Below are 19,772 nucleotides of genomic sequence, written 5' to 3'. Positions count from 1 at the left end.
TTTTAATTCCATTACAAATAAAACAATTAAATCTTTGTTAAATCACTGAACTTGACTGCCAGTGGAGTTAGAGTGCCATGAAAAAGCCCAACATATTGGATGAGGAGCTTATGCTGTTTCCAGACACTCCACCCAGAATGGGAGAGTGAAAGAGCTGCAGGAGTTTAGAAGAAACATTATTACTAATTAGACTGCTTCAATAATTGTAGTAGAATGTGGCTCTGCTTTAGCAACAGCTAAGTACAAGACCACATTTTTTCCTTTTAAAGGTGAACTTCAAAATATTTTGAAAGGCAGTAAAAATTTTCATGTATGGTGTTAGAGCTTTACTAATACCTACTCATACAAGGAAAAATTAAGATTGTTGACTATTTATGGGAGAAAGAACTTGAAATTTACTAAACCTGTCAGTTTCACGTGCTTTAGGTTTATCAGAAATTTTAAAAGTGTCAGTTTCATGTGTTTGATGTCTACTAGAAACTGACCGAGACCGGCAGTTTTCTGTTTGGAACTGCCAGAAGTATTGAGAGCTACACCGAGCCGTGTGCCCTCCCAGCTGCCTGCTCCTCTCCCAGCCGCGAATGTACAATCCAAATGTACCAGACACTGGAGAAAGGCACAGAAAAGACTACAACATGATCTAGGAGAATTTACTGACCAAACGGTGATGGACGCTTGTCATTAAGCACGAAAGACAAGTCTCTTAAATGATTTTCTCATGAAGGAGGCACAGGTGGTCCAGAGAGTAAGGGCCGATCCGGAGGTGTTTGCTCAGGGCCATCCTCTCCCTCAGGGCTCCATCCTGGCCGCCCACTCCCTCACGGCATCCCCCGCGCCCGCAGGCCGGGCCTCCGGAGCCGCTTCCCGGGCTGGGGACGGGACGGAGCCCCCATCCCACCCCGTGCCGTCCCGTCAGCTGGAAGGGCGGAGAGCTCCTGAGGCCAGCGGGACGCGGTGCCCTGTGCACGGCCTTCTCTCCCGCCCTCATCCCCGCCCGGAGAGGTGTCCGGTAGCGGTGCCCCGCGGCTGGCGAGATGCGCCTCACCTCAATTCACCTCGCCTCCCCTCGCCCTGCGCGGCCGTGCATACGCGGTACATCACTTGAAACACCCGCATTCACCTTTCCTTCCCCACCAGCGGCCAACGCAGCGCGGTGGCAGCGGGGAGCGCGGGGCCGAGCCCGCCGTGTCCCAGGGCCCGCCGCAGCCTCCGCGGGCCCCGGCGCCGCCGCCCCGTCCCGGCGCTCACTCACCTCCGCCGCGGCGCGGCCCGGCCAGAGCAGGGCGAGCAGCAGCACCGGCGCCAGGCGGCCGGGGCAGCCCCCGCCGGCCATCCCCCCCTCGGCGCTGCCTGCGCGGCGTCCCGGGGCGCTTCCACTCTGCCCCCCTCCTGCCCTCCCGTGGTTTTGGCCTGAGGGTTCCTCCGCACCCGCCTCGGCGCTCCCGGGTCGCGGCCCCGCCCCGGCCACCCCTCTCGTCCACCCCCTCATCTCCCCCCGCGTGCCTTGGGCAGCGGTGGCAGCCGCCGCCCGCCCGTCCGTCCGTCCGTCCTCAGCGGGCATGGAGTGAGCGAAGTGTCGGGGGCTTTCCCGCCTGAGAGCTGAGGTGAGCGCCGCGGACGGGCAGCCTCGGGCGGGGGCACCTGGCTCTCCTCGGGACGGGGCTGGGCAGCGCGCTGAGGGGCAGCCCCGTCCCGGGACAGCGGGAGGTGTCCGGGTTGCCGGCTGGCTCCGTCCCCCGCCCGCGCCGCTGTCAGGGCGCAGGTGGTGGGAGCCCCGAACGGCGGCGGGAGGGGGGCAGGGGCCAGCCCCGGGCGCCGCCCGAACGAGGCACGGGGTGCGCTCCCCGGAGCGGGGGTGGCTCTGGGTCCCGGCGGGGAGGAGGGCACGGTGAGAGCGGCCGACAGCGAGGCGGTACCGGGAGAGCGGCAGCAGCAGCCGGGGCTGCCAGCGCCATCCCGCCGCTGCTGGGGCGCTCCCGGGCACGGACCGGAGCTCCTTCAGCAGCGCTTTCCGCTCCCCCGAGTGTTTTCTTTATGAGACAGAGGAAATCCCCAGAGGGAGCAAAATGCTGCCCCACCGCATAAATGGAAAGCAGCGAGAAATGTTTCTCCTCAGGGTTTCCACCTAATATGATAAAAAGCTTTTGCGAACAGAATTGTGATTTGTAAAGTGTCGGCAATGTGTAATGTTTGTCACATTTATGTTATTGACAAAAGTGCTGCATGCTCAAGGTAACCTTTCACCATATGGAGTGCTGTTTTGAGAAGGTGCAAACTTGGAAAGCATGCTGGCAGTGCCAGCCACAGCAGCCTTATCTTCTCTGTAGTGTTCATGGATGCTAATACAGGAAATCCCATGTTACAGCTTTTATTTGCACTAAAAGTGATACAGCAAAAGCAACTATATATTAGGTGTGTATAAATTTAGGAGTATTAATGAAATACAAAGGTAAAGGCTTTTGTGAGCAGAAAGCTAGCCAGAGAGCTTTGTAAAACAGCTTCTCTGACAGGCACAAGAGTAGAGCTGAATCTCTGCTCAGTAGACCATACTCAACCCCTAATGAAAACTGCTGTGAAAGCTGGTTAGCAGAAGTGACTTTTCCAAAAAGTTTGGTAGTGCCAGTAAGAACATGCTTCAGGAGGAGGTGAGCATCATCTTCAGTACCAAAGATCTTGTACATAGCAACATGGTAAAACTACTCTATCCAATATCTGTGAGAGCATGCTGGTATAGACAGCAAGGTATGGAGAGAAAAGGAAAGAATTCCTCTGGTTTCAGGCCAGATTGGTGGTGACCATGTAGAAGAAATAGTATCCACTGCTGGAATTTAACATGAGAAGTACTGGTGTTAGAGAGAAGGTAGTAGACACTTATTTATACAAATGTGAAAACAAAAGGTGCATAAGCTGTCTATGAGACAATGAAGTCAGAGCAAATGAAACTACAGTGGAAGAGAGTGATCAGTCCTCTGAAACGATGACAATTTCAATGCAAAATGCCCCAGATCTCACTGTAAAGAAGACAGTACTCAAAAGGAGAGCTGTTGAATACTATGCCAGTGAGTTATTGGAAGAAACAGATGAAAGCAGGCAGACTACTGTTAGGGGCAGGGAAGGAACTCATGCAGAATACTGAGTGAATGAAACACTGCTATAATAAAGAGATACTGAGTCAATTTTCAAATGATGAAAACCCTGTGTGGAAATTAAAAAAGTCAGCAAGCTCAAAGCAAAAATGTGAAAGTGCTAACAAGGGAGATGTATCAATAAGGTTGAATCAAAATATTTAAAAAGAATCCTCTTCACTTGCAGAACCACCTCCTTCACTGACCTTGAGCAGCTGGCTGCTAAGTGGCTCAGCTGAATGGGAGTTTTGTCTGTTTATATTTAAGAAACAGCAAGTAATGTTGCACTCTAAGATTGTCACATAGAAGCATACAGGCCTTTATGTGAGTCTCTAGGACAGATCCATGACTCCAAAGGAGCACTGAGCTGCTACACAGGTAAGATCAGCCACTGATGTTCTCCCACTGCTCAGCACTGCCATCATGGGCAGTGTGCATCCACAAAAAGCCTGTGGAACCTTGATGCACAGTGTTGCTGATACTGCTTGTAATCCATGAAATTATCCAAGAGCTACAAACTCAGACAATCTTGTATGCCTGAACAGCTGTCCAGCTTATTACCAGTTGTGCCAAAACGTATACCTGCAGGTGCCTTTACAAAAATCCAACAAAAGCACCAGTACATGAACACAGGAGAACAACCTTAATTCTAGAAAGCAATTGAAAGATGCATCTAATTGAAGTTTGTCTTTTTCTACAGTAACTGATACTTAATTACTTTAACTTTGGTTTTGTTTCTTTGGTTCTCTATGGTAAAGAAAGGATAATACTATTTTTGGGAATATTTTTGTGGGAAACATTAAAGTTGTATGAATTTAGTATGAAGTGCAAAGTTTTATAGAACACTGTAAATGAAAAAAACCAGGACTTATTGGAAAGGATGGAGAGAGTACTGAATATGTCCATCACAAATGAGGCAGAAGTCCTATGGAAAACAGCATATATGTTCACAGACTTCAAATGACTGTCCTAATTATATGCATAAAAGAACCACATTAAAACTGAGCACACAACCCCATTTTTTATTTCACAGCTTCTGAATCCTTGCTTTGGAACTTGTGTGGTATTGTTGCACATGAGGTTGCTTCCTTTGGATGTAATGAAAATACAGTTAGGACTGCTCTAATTCTTTTTTACCTCAATAACTGTAGCTGTGTGTCTCCTCAAACCATGGCTCATGTCCCCTGTTCTTTAGCAGAGTTACTGAGAATGAAGTTGTCTTGCTTCTTGATTCCTGTCTAGAAAGTAAACATCTAGATTATGTTATACTGCCAGCTTTTCCCCTTCTCTTTTCTGAGGTGAGGCTTGGTGATGTCATGTGAAATCTATTCCTTTGGTGGCAGTGAGTGTGCTATCCTGGGGATATTTTATTGAGGTAACTGTTGTGATTGCTTCAAAAACATAAAAAATGAGATCAATTTGACACATCAATCTAAACAAAACCTTGTATTCTTTCTGTTATTGTATTAGCTACTGAATAATTCAACTTGTTCAGAAAATGATGGCGTTTAGATAGCCATGACAAAATAACAAGCAGAGGGTTGCAAGTCTTCCACTCATGCATTAAGTATTACTTCAAACTGTGTCAATGGGTTGGATCAAAATGGATTTTAATTTGAAAATAAAAGTTTCGCTGCTAATACAAAGCAAATGTACCAAATATAATTTTCTTTTTTATTTTCTTCTTAATTTTCAGAAGCTGTTTGTATAATTAAATAATGAGATGGATAGTGGGCAAAAGGAATACATTTCTGCAAAGTCTCAACACTTTATGACTTGGATTTTCCATTTGAGGCAATCAATCCCTGCAATATTTTATTGCCTCACAATTTTGCTTATATTGTTTATCTTACTAATGTAAAAAATCAGTGAGGTAGGAATGCGGTTGGAATATTTTTTTTTATTAGAGATGTTATTTTTTTCTTTTCTTACAGACAGGGAACTGGGGCACAGCAAGACTGTAAGAATTTGACAGATGAATGGAGTACTGTACAATACATATAAAGAGTGATGTTGCAGCTTGGACTGGCTGCCTTTAGGCTATTTATTCATCAGTCAGGGCACAGCAGCTTCCAATATCTCCCCTTAGTACTGTGGGATTTGGATATACTGTGCACACACACAGGAGTCAATATTATTTATAGATTAGTTCTGGTTAGAAAGATGCCACACTATCAAATAATAGAAAGCAAAACAGTAATGTTTCAGGAACTGTACCCTCATGTGTTTAACAAACACATGGCTGCTGCCTGAACAGCTATCAGAGAGCTGCCAGTTTGCTGCACTTCACATCCTTACTCCCTGCTCAGGAAACTTCTCCAAAGGAAGCAAACCCCTGTTAATTCACTCTCGACAGTATTCAGTTTCCTCAAAATTGTTTCCCACATTTGGAACACTAGAGTGCTAAAAAGCAGAAGCCTGGGATAACCTGTGCTAACCTGGGAGAAGCCCAGCCCTTAAGCCCTCAGTTTGAAATAACCCTCAGTGTGATTCATTTGCCAGACATGCCTTATTACAAAGGATTGCAGCTTCTTTTTTATTTGGGGCATAAGGGAGTTTGCACATGACCTGGCCCTGTCTCTGGATTTGTAAGGCTCGAGTTTCCAAAAAGATTGGAGCAGCAAATGAAACTGTAGGACCTAAGTCATTGGTCAGGGATGAACTATGTATGCAAATTATGTATTAGGTATGCAATTTACATATGCAAAATTTGGCTGTGTGGGACTGTGGAGGCCACTGGTCAGTCCTGCACACAGAGTTTCCAGCTTCCTAAATCCTGGCAAAAGTTGTAGAAAAAATGTTCTAAAAATAAAGTGAAAAACTCTAGGTGATGTCCAGTGATTGTCATCCATCCATGCATATGGGTAGAACTCTTAGCTGAAATGCATATGTTTTATTCTGCATTCAGAGTGGTCCTCTTTTGCTCAGATGCCGGCACACACTGGTCCAGCCCAGTTTGCAAAAGATGCTGCTGCTCAGTCAGGTCTTAAAACTATAATAAATACTTTCTTGAGGTTTTTTTTACTACTCATGAGGTTTTTTACTACTCATGGGTATTGCATCTTTTGTCTTAATGACTTTAACTGAAATGGTGGCTATGAAAACTTAAAAAAATAATGATGCAAGATTCTCTTTGTTCATTATTTTATACACAGAATGAGGACTATCTTTACTAGGCTAAAATCTTGTACCCCTTTTTATGTGAATCTGCAGTTTCATCATAGTCCCCTTGAAATAATTGGATTGCTGATAAAATAAAATGTGGCCTGAATAGGAAGAATATAATGTAGCGCCAACACAAAGCTATGCAGTGTAACACATACAAATGGTTAGGTCTTATTTTTGGTTTTCCTGTAATTATTCATGTGTACATTGGATGTATATTTTAATAGAAACAGGTTCAGAGGGGAAAACAACACCAGTATGGAACAGTGTTTATAGACCATCCACAAACAGAAGGAAAGAGAAGACCTGCCATTTAAAGAAAAAAGAAGTGCTGCATATACAAATCCTCAATCAGCAGGAATGGCATTAACAAAGGATTCATTTGAACGGATTAAGTGGCTTATCACAGCTGCCTGGTGAGTTTTACAGATCACTACATTTTTAAACCAGATTCACTGAGAGATATTCTTAGCTATTAATTTAACAGTAATAAGAAATACCTAGACATTTACAAAGTTGAAGTAATTTTGAAATAGGCTTCACTGTATCCTGTAGAATAGTACTTAGAAGTCTGTATGCTATAGCTGTACCTAATTTATCTTTTCATATAAGTAGTAGACACCTTAGTTCTTAGTAAAAATAATATTAGCATTAATAATCATTTAAAAGAATGCTTATTTTCTGTATTGCTGCAGAAATTTTGGGCTAACTTTATATTTTAGTATTTTTTTTGGTAAACTTTACAAGCCATCACTAGCAATGTTGGCATGGAGCTGGGCTTCCCTAACAGCTGCTCTGGAATCATGTGGCTATTCTCAATGTGGCTTTCCTCTCTACTCTCTTGCCCTCTTTCTCTGAGCAAAAGAAAACAGCACCAACTAACTGATTTCAAGGTGGATGCAGATCATTCCAGTGTCTACTCAGTCTTCACCTCATGGTGTCCATGGAGAAACCTGTCTGGAATGGGTCCCCTCTGGCCCTTTGTAATTGTGGGATTGGAAATAGGTTACAAGAGGGATTTATGACTTTTACATAGTCTTGTTCATGCCTATCTGTTTGTACTCAGCCCCACAAATCCAAAATATTTACAGCATGGGAGGCCATTTCTTGATGGTGTGCACCCCTTATAGGAACACTATGTAGTGACCCCAAACAGCATTGAATCATGTGTACATTTGATCACTTCCCACTTTCTACCAGCTAAATTTTTGTAAAGGTTTGAAGTCTGAGGCCAGCTTTAATTCAGTTTTCTTCTTTTAAATCAGGTGGCTGCTGATAATTTTTTCAACTCAAGGAATTGATGGGGTAAGTGACATTGATATTTACTTTAGGCATGTGAGGGATAGAATGGTAGAGTTTGAACAAGTAGCACCACATGCACTGAAATGACCAATAGTTCTGTGGGAAAACTATAATGTTCCTTTCTGTATTTCTGAGGTTCTGTCTTTCCTTTCTGCTACTCAGCTTCTCTAATTTGCAATTTTATGCTCCAGATTTTCCTATATTCTAATTCTGTCTTCTTGAGGTGCATTTGGAAAGCTGGATGTAAAAAATCCTCCCTTGTTCACTGAGTCTATCTCCTTCCTCATAAAGTCTCTCTAATGGTTCTGCATTATGGCACCTGTCAATTCTAGCTTTTCATTCTGCTCTCTATGTTAACCTAGATCTTAAACTGGCTTCTTTGGACAGTCCCATCTCTCTGAAGCCAAATTTTCACACATAGTATAGTTTCAATATCTACTTTATTATCCTGTCTGTACTGGCCTTTATATTACTCTTATGCTTGCAATGCCCTTACCTTCTTTCAAGTCCATCCTCATTGTATTCTGTCAAATATTTACAAGCTCTTTTTTTGTACAGTTTATTTTTTGTCCCCAAACTCATCCCTTTTTATTTGAGCTATTGAAGATGGAAATATTTTTTAAAAATAACGGTTCAATCAGAAGAAAGGATAATAGTTCTGTTACTGGGAGCTTGTATTCTATTGACATTCCAGGAGAGGCAAGATTCTAACAACTATGTGAGAGACTAGTGCAGAGTAGATTAGTAATTTCATGGGAAATGCAGTGTGTGAAAGACAAGTAGTGTGTGAGAGAGATCATCATACCCTCTTGTTCTGAGGCTTGGGAATTCCAGATATTCTAAAAATGGTATAGATAGAAAGAACAGAATTTTTCCTCCTTATCTAATATTTGTCAGAGTTTTCTCCTTGAAACACTGAAGTATGAGCCTATAGTGTTCTGTTGGGTATTAAAACCAGTAACAAAACAATCTTGACCTTGATAATTATGAAAATCCACACTGGGGAAATATTTGTTTTATCACCATTTACTTGTTTATCTACATTATTTTTAAATATTTTACCTCCTTGTTAAAATTCTTTTAAAATTATCTTTAATAATTTACACCATTTTACTCAAAAATGCTATTTAGTAGACATTCCAACTTAGTTTATAAGTGCATATGAAGCATGTTTATTATTGCATTGGGAGAAATAGAAAAGAACAGTGATATCATGTTCATTTACCACACACAAGATCTACTGAACTTACAATTTGTGTTTTCATTTCCCCTTGAATAGGTTTTTTTCTCATTGCAATTTGATGAAAAAGCAATAATTTCTATACTCTTAAAATAACAAATTTTTACTACAAGCAGTAAATTAATAGTAGGCAATGCATAATTACACCATGCATATACTTAGTTTCATTTAATAGACAAGAATTAAATTCAAGGTTTTATATCTGAGTGAATGTCTCGCTCCTACACCTTGTTTTGCCTTTTATCATTTCATTGTAGTTGAACAATCTCCTAAAATAATGTGATGGATTGCAAATTGTACGTTATTGCAAATTAAATTCTGGTTCTGTTAAAATCTATTTCAGGTGCAGCTGGTTTCCTAAGTTATATTTGGCTGTAATATTTAGTTATGTAACATAACTTGTAGTTAAGGTCTTCCACCTTCTACACCAACAAGTAATAAGCTTTTACTTATTGCTTCTACCTTGCCAGCATGTTTATGTTGATGAGAGATCTTTTGGCTTGAAAAATCACCTTACTAGCTAATATGTCCAGCTGACAATACTTGATGATGTAATTGTTGTGCATTGATAAATCCATAACCTTTCCATTTTTAGGGAGGATATGCATATATTGATCCATGTGGGGGACAGGATTGTTCAGTTTGTCGGTGCTTTCCAGAAAAAGGATCAAGGGTAAGTTGTGATTAGTGATAATTATAATTACTATTGCAAATACTGTTCATTTTGTGCACGTTTCTATTCCTGAAAATCAACATGGTTGATAAATCAATAAACGAAGATTCAGACATGAACACATTTGACAAACTGTATAATCCTGTCACTGGTGTCAAGTACAGCTGTCACTGAAGAAACCTAAGATTGTAAAGAATTCCGTTTCTAATTGAGTTTCTACTAATCATGGTACCTTTCTTGTATTAGGGATTCTTTGAAATCAGTCTAGGAATTAGACAGATGTAATTCCTCATACAAGTAAAGTACAGAAATCTATACTTGTCTTTGATTAAGAGGCTGGTTGAAAGAGAATGTCCATGCCATTCTCTAGTTTTATAAGAACTTAGTTATTTCTTATTTGGGTTGGGTGACTCCAAAAACATTAGCAGACTTTTTATCTTGCTCACTTAAGATACTAACTTTAAAAAAAACCTTGAATTTTCTTTGTCTTGTGAATAATTATAAAACAGCTCTAAGCCATTTTCACATTACATGCTAAAATTAGTAAGTGTGCATGTTGTTAATTGAAATACGTTCATGATGATTAGTTTATCTTGGCTGTTCTTTCTCAGAATACATCTCTATATAGAGATAGCCAATAATTTAAACTTTGTGTGAGGAAAAAACTTATATATATATATATTACATACAAATTTTGTATATATATGTACTGATTAGTGGTCAACTAAAAATTGTCAGTGATGAAAATTGTTTCTACCAAAGTATTATGTTTAAGTTTAGGAAGGTTGAATATGGTGGATCAATTTTGGAAGAGCCACATGCCCCATTTTGTGTGCAACCTGAGTTGCCAGAACAGCAAGACACCTTTTTCTTCCTGTGCTTCTGCAGTTAGCTGCACGCTTTGCTGTGTCATGATCACTGCCCTGGTGTCCTTGGATCCTATCCTAATCCTCCAGGATTATGTCTATGTGAAAGTCCCCCATGCTGTAGGATTTTCATAATAGAGGCCTAGGATGCGTATATCTCTGTAACACTGTGCTAACAAAAGGGCATCCCAGGAAAAGTATTTTGACTGGTACCTCTGCAGTGTCTCTCAGTGCTACTGAACAGACTGTTTTGGATACCGAAAACCTGATCTGAAGTGCCATTTAAAAACAACTAACTCTCAAACAAGAGAGTTGCCCGGAAGTTCTGAATTACATGCTCATAATCAGTCAGTAAATAATAAATACCTCCTGCCGTTGTTCTAGCTCTTTCCTAGGCTGTCCTCATCACATGTAAACTGTACTACGATTAATGCATTTACAGTTAGTTTTCTAAACAATTCCAAGGAACAAGACTTAAATGCCAACTAGAAGCGTAATAAACAATTCAAAATTAGTTCAGTGTTGTTATGCAACTATAAGTCTGAGAATTGTACCATTTTGTGAAAAAGCTCTGAAATAAGCATGCACTTGTAGCCTAATGGACAATGGAAAAAGTATCTCCAATGTAATATTAATCTATATTTCATGCAGTCATTTATATTAATCAATATACTAGAAACAGAAGTACTCTTCAGACCCCACATGAAACATGCCTCACACAGATTACTGCACATATTTTCTATCCTAATGTATGGTAATTAACGATTTTCTATAGGATTATTTAATATTTTCTTTCATACTACAATTCTTCCGGTTTTTAAACTTTGCTGTATTCTGCTTTTACACTCTGACACACTAACTTTGCTCTCCAATCTTTTGTGGAGACTACTCATTACAAAATAAAAGATTGGTTTATCTTATTGTTAGCTTTCTAGAATGCAAAACATCTGCTTTATCTGCTTTTCTGTCTGAGTCCTACTCTGGGGCTGGTTCCTCGGAGTTTTGGATCTTCCTCAATCCTGTCTTGAAATTGTAAAAAATAAATGGTTATTAAAAGCCTCTGGCATTGTACAGTACACAAGCCTAAAGATTCAGAACTTTTGTTAGTAAGCCTTCTATTTGCTCATTTGTGTTGCCAACTTATTTCAAAAGTTCCATACCTTCCAAGTGATTTCTCATGTGCAGCTCCTCACAGCACCGACTCCTTCTTCTTCCCAACACAACAAACTCCAACCCTGCTCAGAGCACAACCAACAAACTCCATCTCTCACCCAGCTCACCCACTCTTTTGTAGCACTCGTCTTCTTATTGGACACAGCTGTGGCCTGTTAAGGGCAGGCCTGTTCCTAATCTTTGGTAATTAGTACAGCTGCAACTCCTCAGGTGTGAGACTGCCTTCTGCACTATTTTCTTGCATTCTGTTCCTCCACACATTTGAAAATATTTTAAATTCTAATATCAAAAGCCTTCTTTATGTAAGTGGACAAGATAATGATAATTAAGGTTTAGCTAGAACAGCAGATCATGGGAATAAGAAAATAAAACTGCCATGGCCATATTTGAATGTATTGATAATGGGCAAGTTGACAGAAAAGTAAAAGCAAATACTTAAACTTTCATTGAAATAAAACCGTTATAGCTATGCATCAGTTGCCCTATTGAATTTTAGAAGAGCTTGTATACCTGTAATTTTTACTTCTCTCAGCCATAACTTTGTGCAAGAAATAGATTTGTACTCCTATTCATTATCAAGAAGTCACTGAAAAAAACATTTTAATCACCACTGCTAGTTGTATGTCATTACAATTGTTCACACCACAATGAAATTTTTACTTCTGTTCACTTGAGACTGCAGTCTTATTTGAGTTAGTCTCTCATGATACTGTTTATCTTTTAATCTTATGTCACAGCTCAAAAGGACAACTCTCTCTTCCATAGGATCCATTAAAATGTGCTGCTAGGTCTCTTTGTCCACACTGTGTGCTATTATACCTGGACATTTCAGAACTGTAGAACAGCTAAACGAAGCAAAACATCATTAGTGAAAGTATATATGGCAGTAAGTGTTCTACCTGACTTATTAGATTCTTTTTCCCTTCTTCCTTTTTGGTAAAAGGAATCACATGAAGTCTGTGATTTCAATTTTCATTAAAGACATCGTAAAACTTTTCCACCATTTCATCCTCTTTTTTTAAATTGGAGAGTTGTTTCCTGGAAAACTCCTGCAGTGTTGTATCACCAGCTTAGCTTCCAAAAACGCTGGCTGCTCTAATAGAATTTAGATAGCTAAAAAAAAGTTTGCAGTTAGCACTGACCGATTGTAAACCTGTCCTGTGCTGACCCCTGTGCTGATCAAACCGGAGTTTGATCCTATTCAATTCCCTTGGCTTTGTTTTTAGTTAAGTAGATTTGGGAAGCAAGCATCTATTCATGAGCCAACCTGATCTGGCGTCATGTGAAATGCCTGGATCAAGTGAATAATAGATAGAACTCAGCAGGACCAATGTTCGTTCTTTTGCAGATGAAGCAAGATGTTGATTTTTTATCCTAGTGTAGGGGAGAATGCAGCAAACAGAAATCTAAGAGGAGGGTTTTACACTCTCTGACACTTCAGATGTAAGGAGTAGGCATTCACAAGAGATGCTGAGTCACTTGGGTGTCACAGGTAAGTCAGGAAGTCAGCTGGTATCAGTCACTGCCGGGCAAGAATGCACTGCCTTGGGGTAAGAATGAGCAAAGTTACCTGGGAGTAAGTCAGTATTCTGGCACTGCTTCTCTTGTAACATCTCAGTAGATCTTGTGAGTAAATTTCCTTAGTAGGTTCCATGGGTTATTGGAGTTCAATTTACAGCACATTGTAAACACATTTAAAATGCACTAACTCAGAAAATGGTGCAAATTCTGTCTGTTTTGGGAAGTAAGAGACATTTATTAAAACACACTATTTTTGCAGTGCTATGGTATTGGCATGCAGTGGCAGTCTGTCATTCACGTGGAATATCCTGTACTTGTATTTGAATTTTCAAATTGGATGCTCAGGAAATAAATATGTAAAATCCTTCTGCTTGGTCTCAAGTGCACTATCAGAGATGTATGTACACTAATATCTGAGGAAATCTAGATTTCTCCCATTGATCATTTTTCCCCAGTACATTAGCTGTAAGTTTTAAAGCAGTTTTAAAGCAGAAGATTCCTGAGACCAGTTACACATTTCATTTACATTCACTGAAATATACTATGTTTTTCTATAAAACAGACACAGAGAAATGAGACCCCTAAACCTATATCTGAAGCAGACCACACCTTTTTTCTTTTTTTTTTTTTTTTTTTTTTTGGAACTGGGCAGAGGAATAGGCAGTTCTCTTGCTGCAGAAGTGAGGATTTGAACTGGTAGGGAATGGATCCTGCTTACCAGATTGTGGAATAGGAACAGAACCACCCCAGTCTTTACGGAGAATCCCACCAATCACTGCAAGGTCTCTTTGAGGTTGTTTGTCATGCATGATTGTCCAGCTAGAGTATCTGTAAATTAGCATTTTTCATATTACACATTTATCAAATTTTCAGAAGTTTTGACCTTAGTAATTATACCTCCTTTTGTTCTTGAGCATCTTTTTTTTTTTTAATACTTTTGGTTCCCCTGTCCTACCATACTGAAAATGGTATTTTTTCTCAGTTGCTGCAGATTGCCAAGCTTTTCTACATCAAGCAAGATAAAACTCTACAAAATGATTCTTTTTTACAGATTTGAATCAACCAAAAATTGTCAACAGTGACTTCAATAAAATATTACAGAGCAAAACTCAATTTTAGCTAAGCTGATGTTAATTATTTGTGGTCTATTTCTATATTATCTGTGCTCTATTTGTAGCTCTCTATTTGTACCTTTCAGCCATTAGTAGTTAAGAATTTCAGTGCTAAATTATGATTTGTTGAGTTAAACACAATAGTGACACCCACTGGCTTATAGGATAGATTTTCTTTTTATAGTCCCACAGGGTTAAAACACAAACCTAGTGTATACATTGTGAATGATGTTTTCAGCACTTCACTGTGATTTCTCATGCTTCTGTGAAGTATCACTGTGAATACTAAACTACATCATCAGGGGTTTTGTTCTTACAGCATATTATATCATTGAAAAATATAATAAAGTTGCCAAATATAAGTTGCCAAATTTTCCAATAGTTCAGAGCTTGGTTCAGATCTTCTTTACAAGAAAAGTAGAGTATTTACAAGGGCCTGTAGGTAGTAGCTTCAGGGTGAAAGACAATTTAGGTTAGATATGAGGAAGAAATTCTTCACTGTGAGGGTGGTGAGGCCCTGATACAGGCTGCCCAGGGAAATTGTGGATGCCTTATCCTTGAAAGTGTTCAAGGCCAGGTTTTGAGTGACCTGGTCTAGTGGAAGGTCATCCCAACCATAACAGGGGGTATGGAACTACTTGATCTTTAAGATCCCTTCTATCCCAAACCATTCTATGAAATTCTATGATTCTTAAGCTCTAAGTATTATTATTGCATTTACTTGGCTAAAAATCTGTGAAAAAAAATTATCTAATCTATTAAGGACAATAGACTGGATTTAATTCCAAATTGTGTGATTTCTCAGATTCATCTCATCTTAATCAGGTTTGTATTTAGAAGAGGCTTTGTTCTGGGTTTTTTTGAGCCTTGACTTGCAGTGAAAATTAGTTTGGTTCTAGTCTTATGCAGTGAGGAGTAGAATCGTCCCAGAATGGACACCCCTCCAAACCCTGGAAGCTGTGGCTTTGTAATTGACCAGCTCTTCCAAACGGGAAAAGGATATGGGTGGAGCTTAGAGCAGCAGCAGATGCCCCCACCTCACTAAGCAAATTACAAAACAAAACATTTCTCCAAATGCCTTAGTGAGCACTCCTCTCTTGCCCACAGACTGCTTTCCTTTCCTTCTTGCTCTGTCCTGCTCCTGTGAAATGAAAATGACTGGTTACAAGCCAGAGTCCAATGCACAGTGGAAAGGGCTGCTGTATTATTTGCCTACAATCTGTGTGGAAATGCTGGGCATTTTCACTTTTGCTCTTATGAACAGAAGGTAAGTGCATTTCACAAATGACTGGTACATCTCCATAGCCTGTAACACAGGGTACTGTCTGCACTGAAGGTGATAACTGGGCTTCTTTTGACTTTTTTGATAAGGAGAAGCAAGACCATTCACTTGAGTAGCATGACCTTTTTATTTCCAATTAGTACTCCTTTAAAACATTGTGCTTGAGACAGCTAAGTGCTCAAGGTATTCTCAAAATCAGATGCTCTTCAGTCTCATGCATTAAAAAAAATTCCAGTTAACCTTGGCCATTGCCTTTCCCAAACAGCATTAAATGTTTTGTTGCATGATTCTGAAGTACTTGCAGTCTTAGTCTTAGGAAGCATAGTTAATTAAAAAAAAATATAGCCTTGTTTTGCTTAAAGTCAATTTCTTACTGCAGGTCAAGCCCAGGATATGCTAAAATAACAGACCATAGTCTTGGCATGGTAGCTCCTGACCTAGACAATTAACAAGGCACTGAAAACCTAGAGGAATTTATTGGCATCAGATGGCAGAGCGGGCATAATATTCTGTTCATTTTATCTGAGCTAATTTGTCATTTCCACATGAGCATGACTACCTTCATCCTCTTTATTTTTACAGCTGTCCTGAGACTGTAATGCTGTGGTAGTCACATTGGATGGGCACAAATAATAGATGTGATAATAGATGTTATGGCATGGTATCAGTTTGGTCTTAACAAAGCTCCAGTCATTATCAGTCTTTGAGCTGAAAGAAAGAGAGAGAATCCATCAGCTTCACATGGCATGCTAAAGTTGTATCAGCTGCCAAACCCATTGTGAATTCTGAATTCAGTGACTCTGTTCTATGACTTCACTACCTTCTACTGAAGACCATGAAGTCAATTAAATTCACAGTGTAGCAGCAAATGAAGACATTTTACCAACCTAAAGGACTACATGTCCTGTAAGTGTTTATTTCTTAATTAGAATAACTACCATAGAATGCCTACAGCGTCTCAGCTTTTTTTTATCTGAGTGCAATAAAAATCATGTTTCTTAACTGTCCAAAGGATATAACATGTTTGAAAATTTTCTCTTTCAACTCTTGAATTCAGAGCATATACACTATTAATTAAAAATACTGAAGTTGGTGCAGAAACCTGTTGTCAACCAAATGCACAAAAAGACAAACACACTAAAAAAATAGTGCAAAACATCTTATGCTTTTCTTTTCCTGTTGATGAATGATGCATTTTGCAAGGTAATAGATAGTTTAGAGATCTAAAAAGTCATGCCACTTCCAGTAAAGTTAATGGTTCAAAGAGTTGTATTTTATTATTAGTCTGATTCATTTCCCTTGTACACAAAATGATGGTTTAATTAAAATGGTAGTCCAATTATCTTTTTCAATGAAATATTTAAAGGGCATAATAGCTACCTTAGAAGTAGTTCAATTAATAAATTAATTCTAACATAGAATGAGCAAGGCTCTGTGAGTAGACAGGCTGCAACTGCTCATGTAAGCAAACACTCAACACCCAGAATCCCAACTGTCCATTCACTGTTAACAAGGATGCAGAATCATCAGCTTTTAATACCAGTAGCACTTAATTTGCACAATATTTTACACTGCTGAAATTCTGGTATCTCAAAAATTGTAACTGTTAGAGAAGACAAGATGCTAAGTCTGCCCTGGAATTTTTGGCAGTGACTTCTCTGGAAGCAGGATCAAGGCTGAAGTGAGAGGAGCAAGTAAAGATAAATGGAACATGACTCATATGAGGATTCTTTTTTTCAGGTGGTCCTTATTTTTGAGTGTAGGACTTCTTTTCCCAGCCTCTGGACTAAGTTCTGGTTCATAGTTTTAGGGCCACTGGTCATCCAGCCCTACTTCCACTGGGGAAGGAACCTATAATATGTTCCTGTTCAAACATGTATTAAATAACTTCTCTGTTGTTTTGTTGATTTGATTGAATGATGCATACCATACATTTTTTCACTTCTTTTCACTGTCAAATCACACTGATTTTAAAGACAATGAGAAAATAAATAAAAAGGAAAAGAAGCTTAAGTCCCTGGCTGGAATTCACAAGATTTTGTTCAGACAGATTCAGCCTGCTGAAATGTTTACACTGAGAAGAAAGCATTCATTTATTTTGCTTCCTGAAGCTGCATATCTTCTTACAATCGTCTTTATTTCTCTTTTTTTTTCTTCCTTCAATCCATTCATAAAAGTAAAGATATAGCCTGTTACTTCTGTGAATACTGAAATATCTTTTACTGCCCTCAAGTGGTCCTAATGCCATATGGTTTTCTCAGGAATGTGTGGGGTTCCCTTTTCCTCTCTTTTAAAATACAGGATTATAATTAATTATAATAATTAATTCTATAGTACAATAAATTATTGATTGATTATACATACTGTGTAGCTAATGGAATGAATTATAGTTCTAATAATTTAGTATAATTAGTGGATGAAGTCTTGAAAGCAAAACAGACTTCAGCTTGGAAACAGAACAAGTTATAGGTAAACAAGGATAATGATATAAAATGAAAAAGATATGTAAACAAAATAAAGACCTGCAAATACATAGATTTTTGTAGGGTAGAAGTGTAGACAGCTCACATATGAGGCCTGATTAGAAAGCTTGCTTCATTCAGCACTTTGAATCTATGATTGCATAGTTGTTGGGCAGCACAGAACAAAAACTGCAACACATCTGAAACAACTGCACACCAGTGTTATAGACTGAAAAGTCAGTTGGCATGGCAAGCAATTTTGCTTTAGAAGAATGTATAGTACCTTGAAAAGTTAATAGAAATCTATGGAGATTGTGTGGTAATGAAGGTACAAATACTCATTTTAGAGCCATTTATAGATAAATTACATTCTTCAAGCTCCCAAACCATTTTAACACAATCTGTTAAAATTGATACTTTCTGTAAATATGTTAGCTAATAACTATTCTTTTTTCTCCAGGAACTTCACAAGTTTTATATGAGGCACTAAGATATGAGAGTGATTATGAAAAATGTGAGCTAGAAAAACTTATTGGCATATCATGACTTGAAAGAGGGAACTCGCTAGATTGTTCTAATTGTGTACAAAGTCCCTTTGTCTAAAAGGACTCCTCATTTTTCTGGTGGGAAATCAATGCTCATTGAAGTCCTAGGCTTGCAAAAGGTGATACTTAAATTGCTGGAGCCAGGAAGACTTGGAGGTTATCCCAAGCATCTCAGAGAGGTGGTCTTGGAGACCTGATGAAGGTGAAAATAAATGATCACCTCCAGCAAGCTGTTAAATTTGAAGGTCCTACAGCAGCTAATCCGTGAGACAGTTTTGCAGGCTGTCCAGCAACTGTTTTGAATCATGAATATTTATACATTGTTAGCCTTGTTTTATGCACAGGTTCATCTCTGAATTGCTGTGGGGGCTACAGCAGTATTCATTCACTTCTTTGGACTCTTTTCAGGGTCAGCCTGGTGAGCTGGGAGCTCAAGGTCCAATTGGGTCCTTGGGATCTACAGGACCAGCTGGTCTGCCAGGGGAGAAAGGACAGAGAGGTGAGAATGGGAAGCCTGGGCCAGCTGGAGAAAAAGGTGATAAGGTAGGAAACACCACAGACAGCTCTTTTAGGTTTATAAAGTATGTAAATTAAAATGTTGATAAGTGAAACAGAAACTGAATGACCAAAAAAGCATTTGCCAAACTATACTATTGCTTACACAAAATTCTCACAGAAGCTAATTAAAGAGAACTAATTCTTGAAAAAATATTTCAGTAGATTTTTTTTGCTGTGGATTGCAGAATTAGAATTGTCAGAAGATGTAAAAGATGGTGGACAGACTCTGATTGTCACATACCATATCATCCTCCGTAATCTCAAAGAATGTGTAGAAATGTGGAGCTGGAGGGAGCAGTATGGTGCTTTTAAAAATGCTGCGCTAAACAGAGATTTATTACCACTTAGAGAGTATAAACTGCACAGTATAATCTGCAGTTCAGATTCATATCTTTCATATCTGTACAATCCCTGGCCCTTGGTACTTCCTATTAGTTTTAATAGTCTAATTTGACTGATCTCAGAGTGAAATCACTAATGTCAGTATCTAGCACACCTGAAATGTAAATGCTGTAACAAAAATTTTATCAAAACAGGAGTAGGTTTGTTAAATTATGTATAGAAATATTTTATAAGTTACAGGTAACTTCCTATTCTATCTGTTTATAATCTTTGGAGTATGAATAGCTATTGAGTATTAGGAGTTTGTACCACCTGTTACATGGGTAACTGTTGGCACTACTCTTCTGCTAGGCCTGTAGAAGTTTTTTTCAGATACTTAATTTCTGAAAATATGGCTTTTGATTAA

General features: G+C 39.2%; 2 protein-coding genes across 4 annotated transcripts in view; one reads left to right on the top strand and one right to left on the bottom strand.

The window, feature by feature from the left end:
* The window catches only part of COL4A3 (collagen type IV alpha 3 chain), a 54,576-nt gene extending 53,217 nt beyond the window's left edge, over positions 1-1,359 (bottom strand). Inside the window, exon 1 of the mRNA XM_064720599.1 lies at positions 1,253-1,359. Coding sequence (XP_064576669.1) covers positions 1,253-1,333 — 81 coding nt within the window. The 5' untranslated portion in view covers positions 1,334-1,359. The remainder of the gene's footprint in view (positions 1-1,252) is intronic.
* COL4A4 (collagen type IV alpha 4 chain) overlaps positions 1,296-19,772 on the top strand; it is a 68,378-nt gene continuing 49,901 nt past the window's right edge. For 2 of the 3 annotated variants that reach the window (XM_064720598.1, XM_064720595.1), the window contains exons 1-5: positions 1,296-1,604; positions 6,518-6,706; positions 7,556-7,595; positions 9,428-9,505; positions 18,875-19,009. In XM_064720598.1, the coding sequence (XP_064576668.1) occupies positions 6,651-6,706; positions 7,556-7,595; positions 9,428-9,505; positions 18,875-19,009 (309 nt within the window). In that variant the 5' untranslated portion in view covers positions 1,296-1,604; positions 6,518-6,650. Of the gene's footprint in view, positions 1,605-3,312; positions 3,504-6,517; positions 6,707-7,555; positions 7,596-9,427; positions 9,506-18,874; positions 19,010-19,772 lie in introns of all 3 variants that reach the window. The other variant, XM_064720596.1, reaches the window with a different exon arrangement.

Source organism: Zonotrichia leucophrys, chromosome 9 (genome assembly GCF_028769735.1).
Source record: "Zonotrichia leucophrys gambelii isolate GWCS_2022_RI chromosome 9, RI_Zleu_2.0, whole genome shotgun sequence".
NCBI lineage: Eukaryota > Metazoa > Chordata > Aves > Passeriformes > Passerellidae > Zonotrichia > Zonotrichia leucophrys.
Note: the sequence above shows the minus strand (reverse complement) of the source record. Positions and strands in the feature narration are given on the sequence as shown.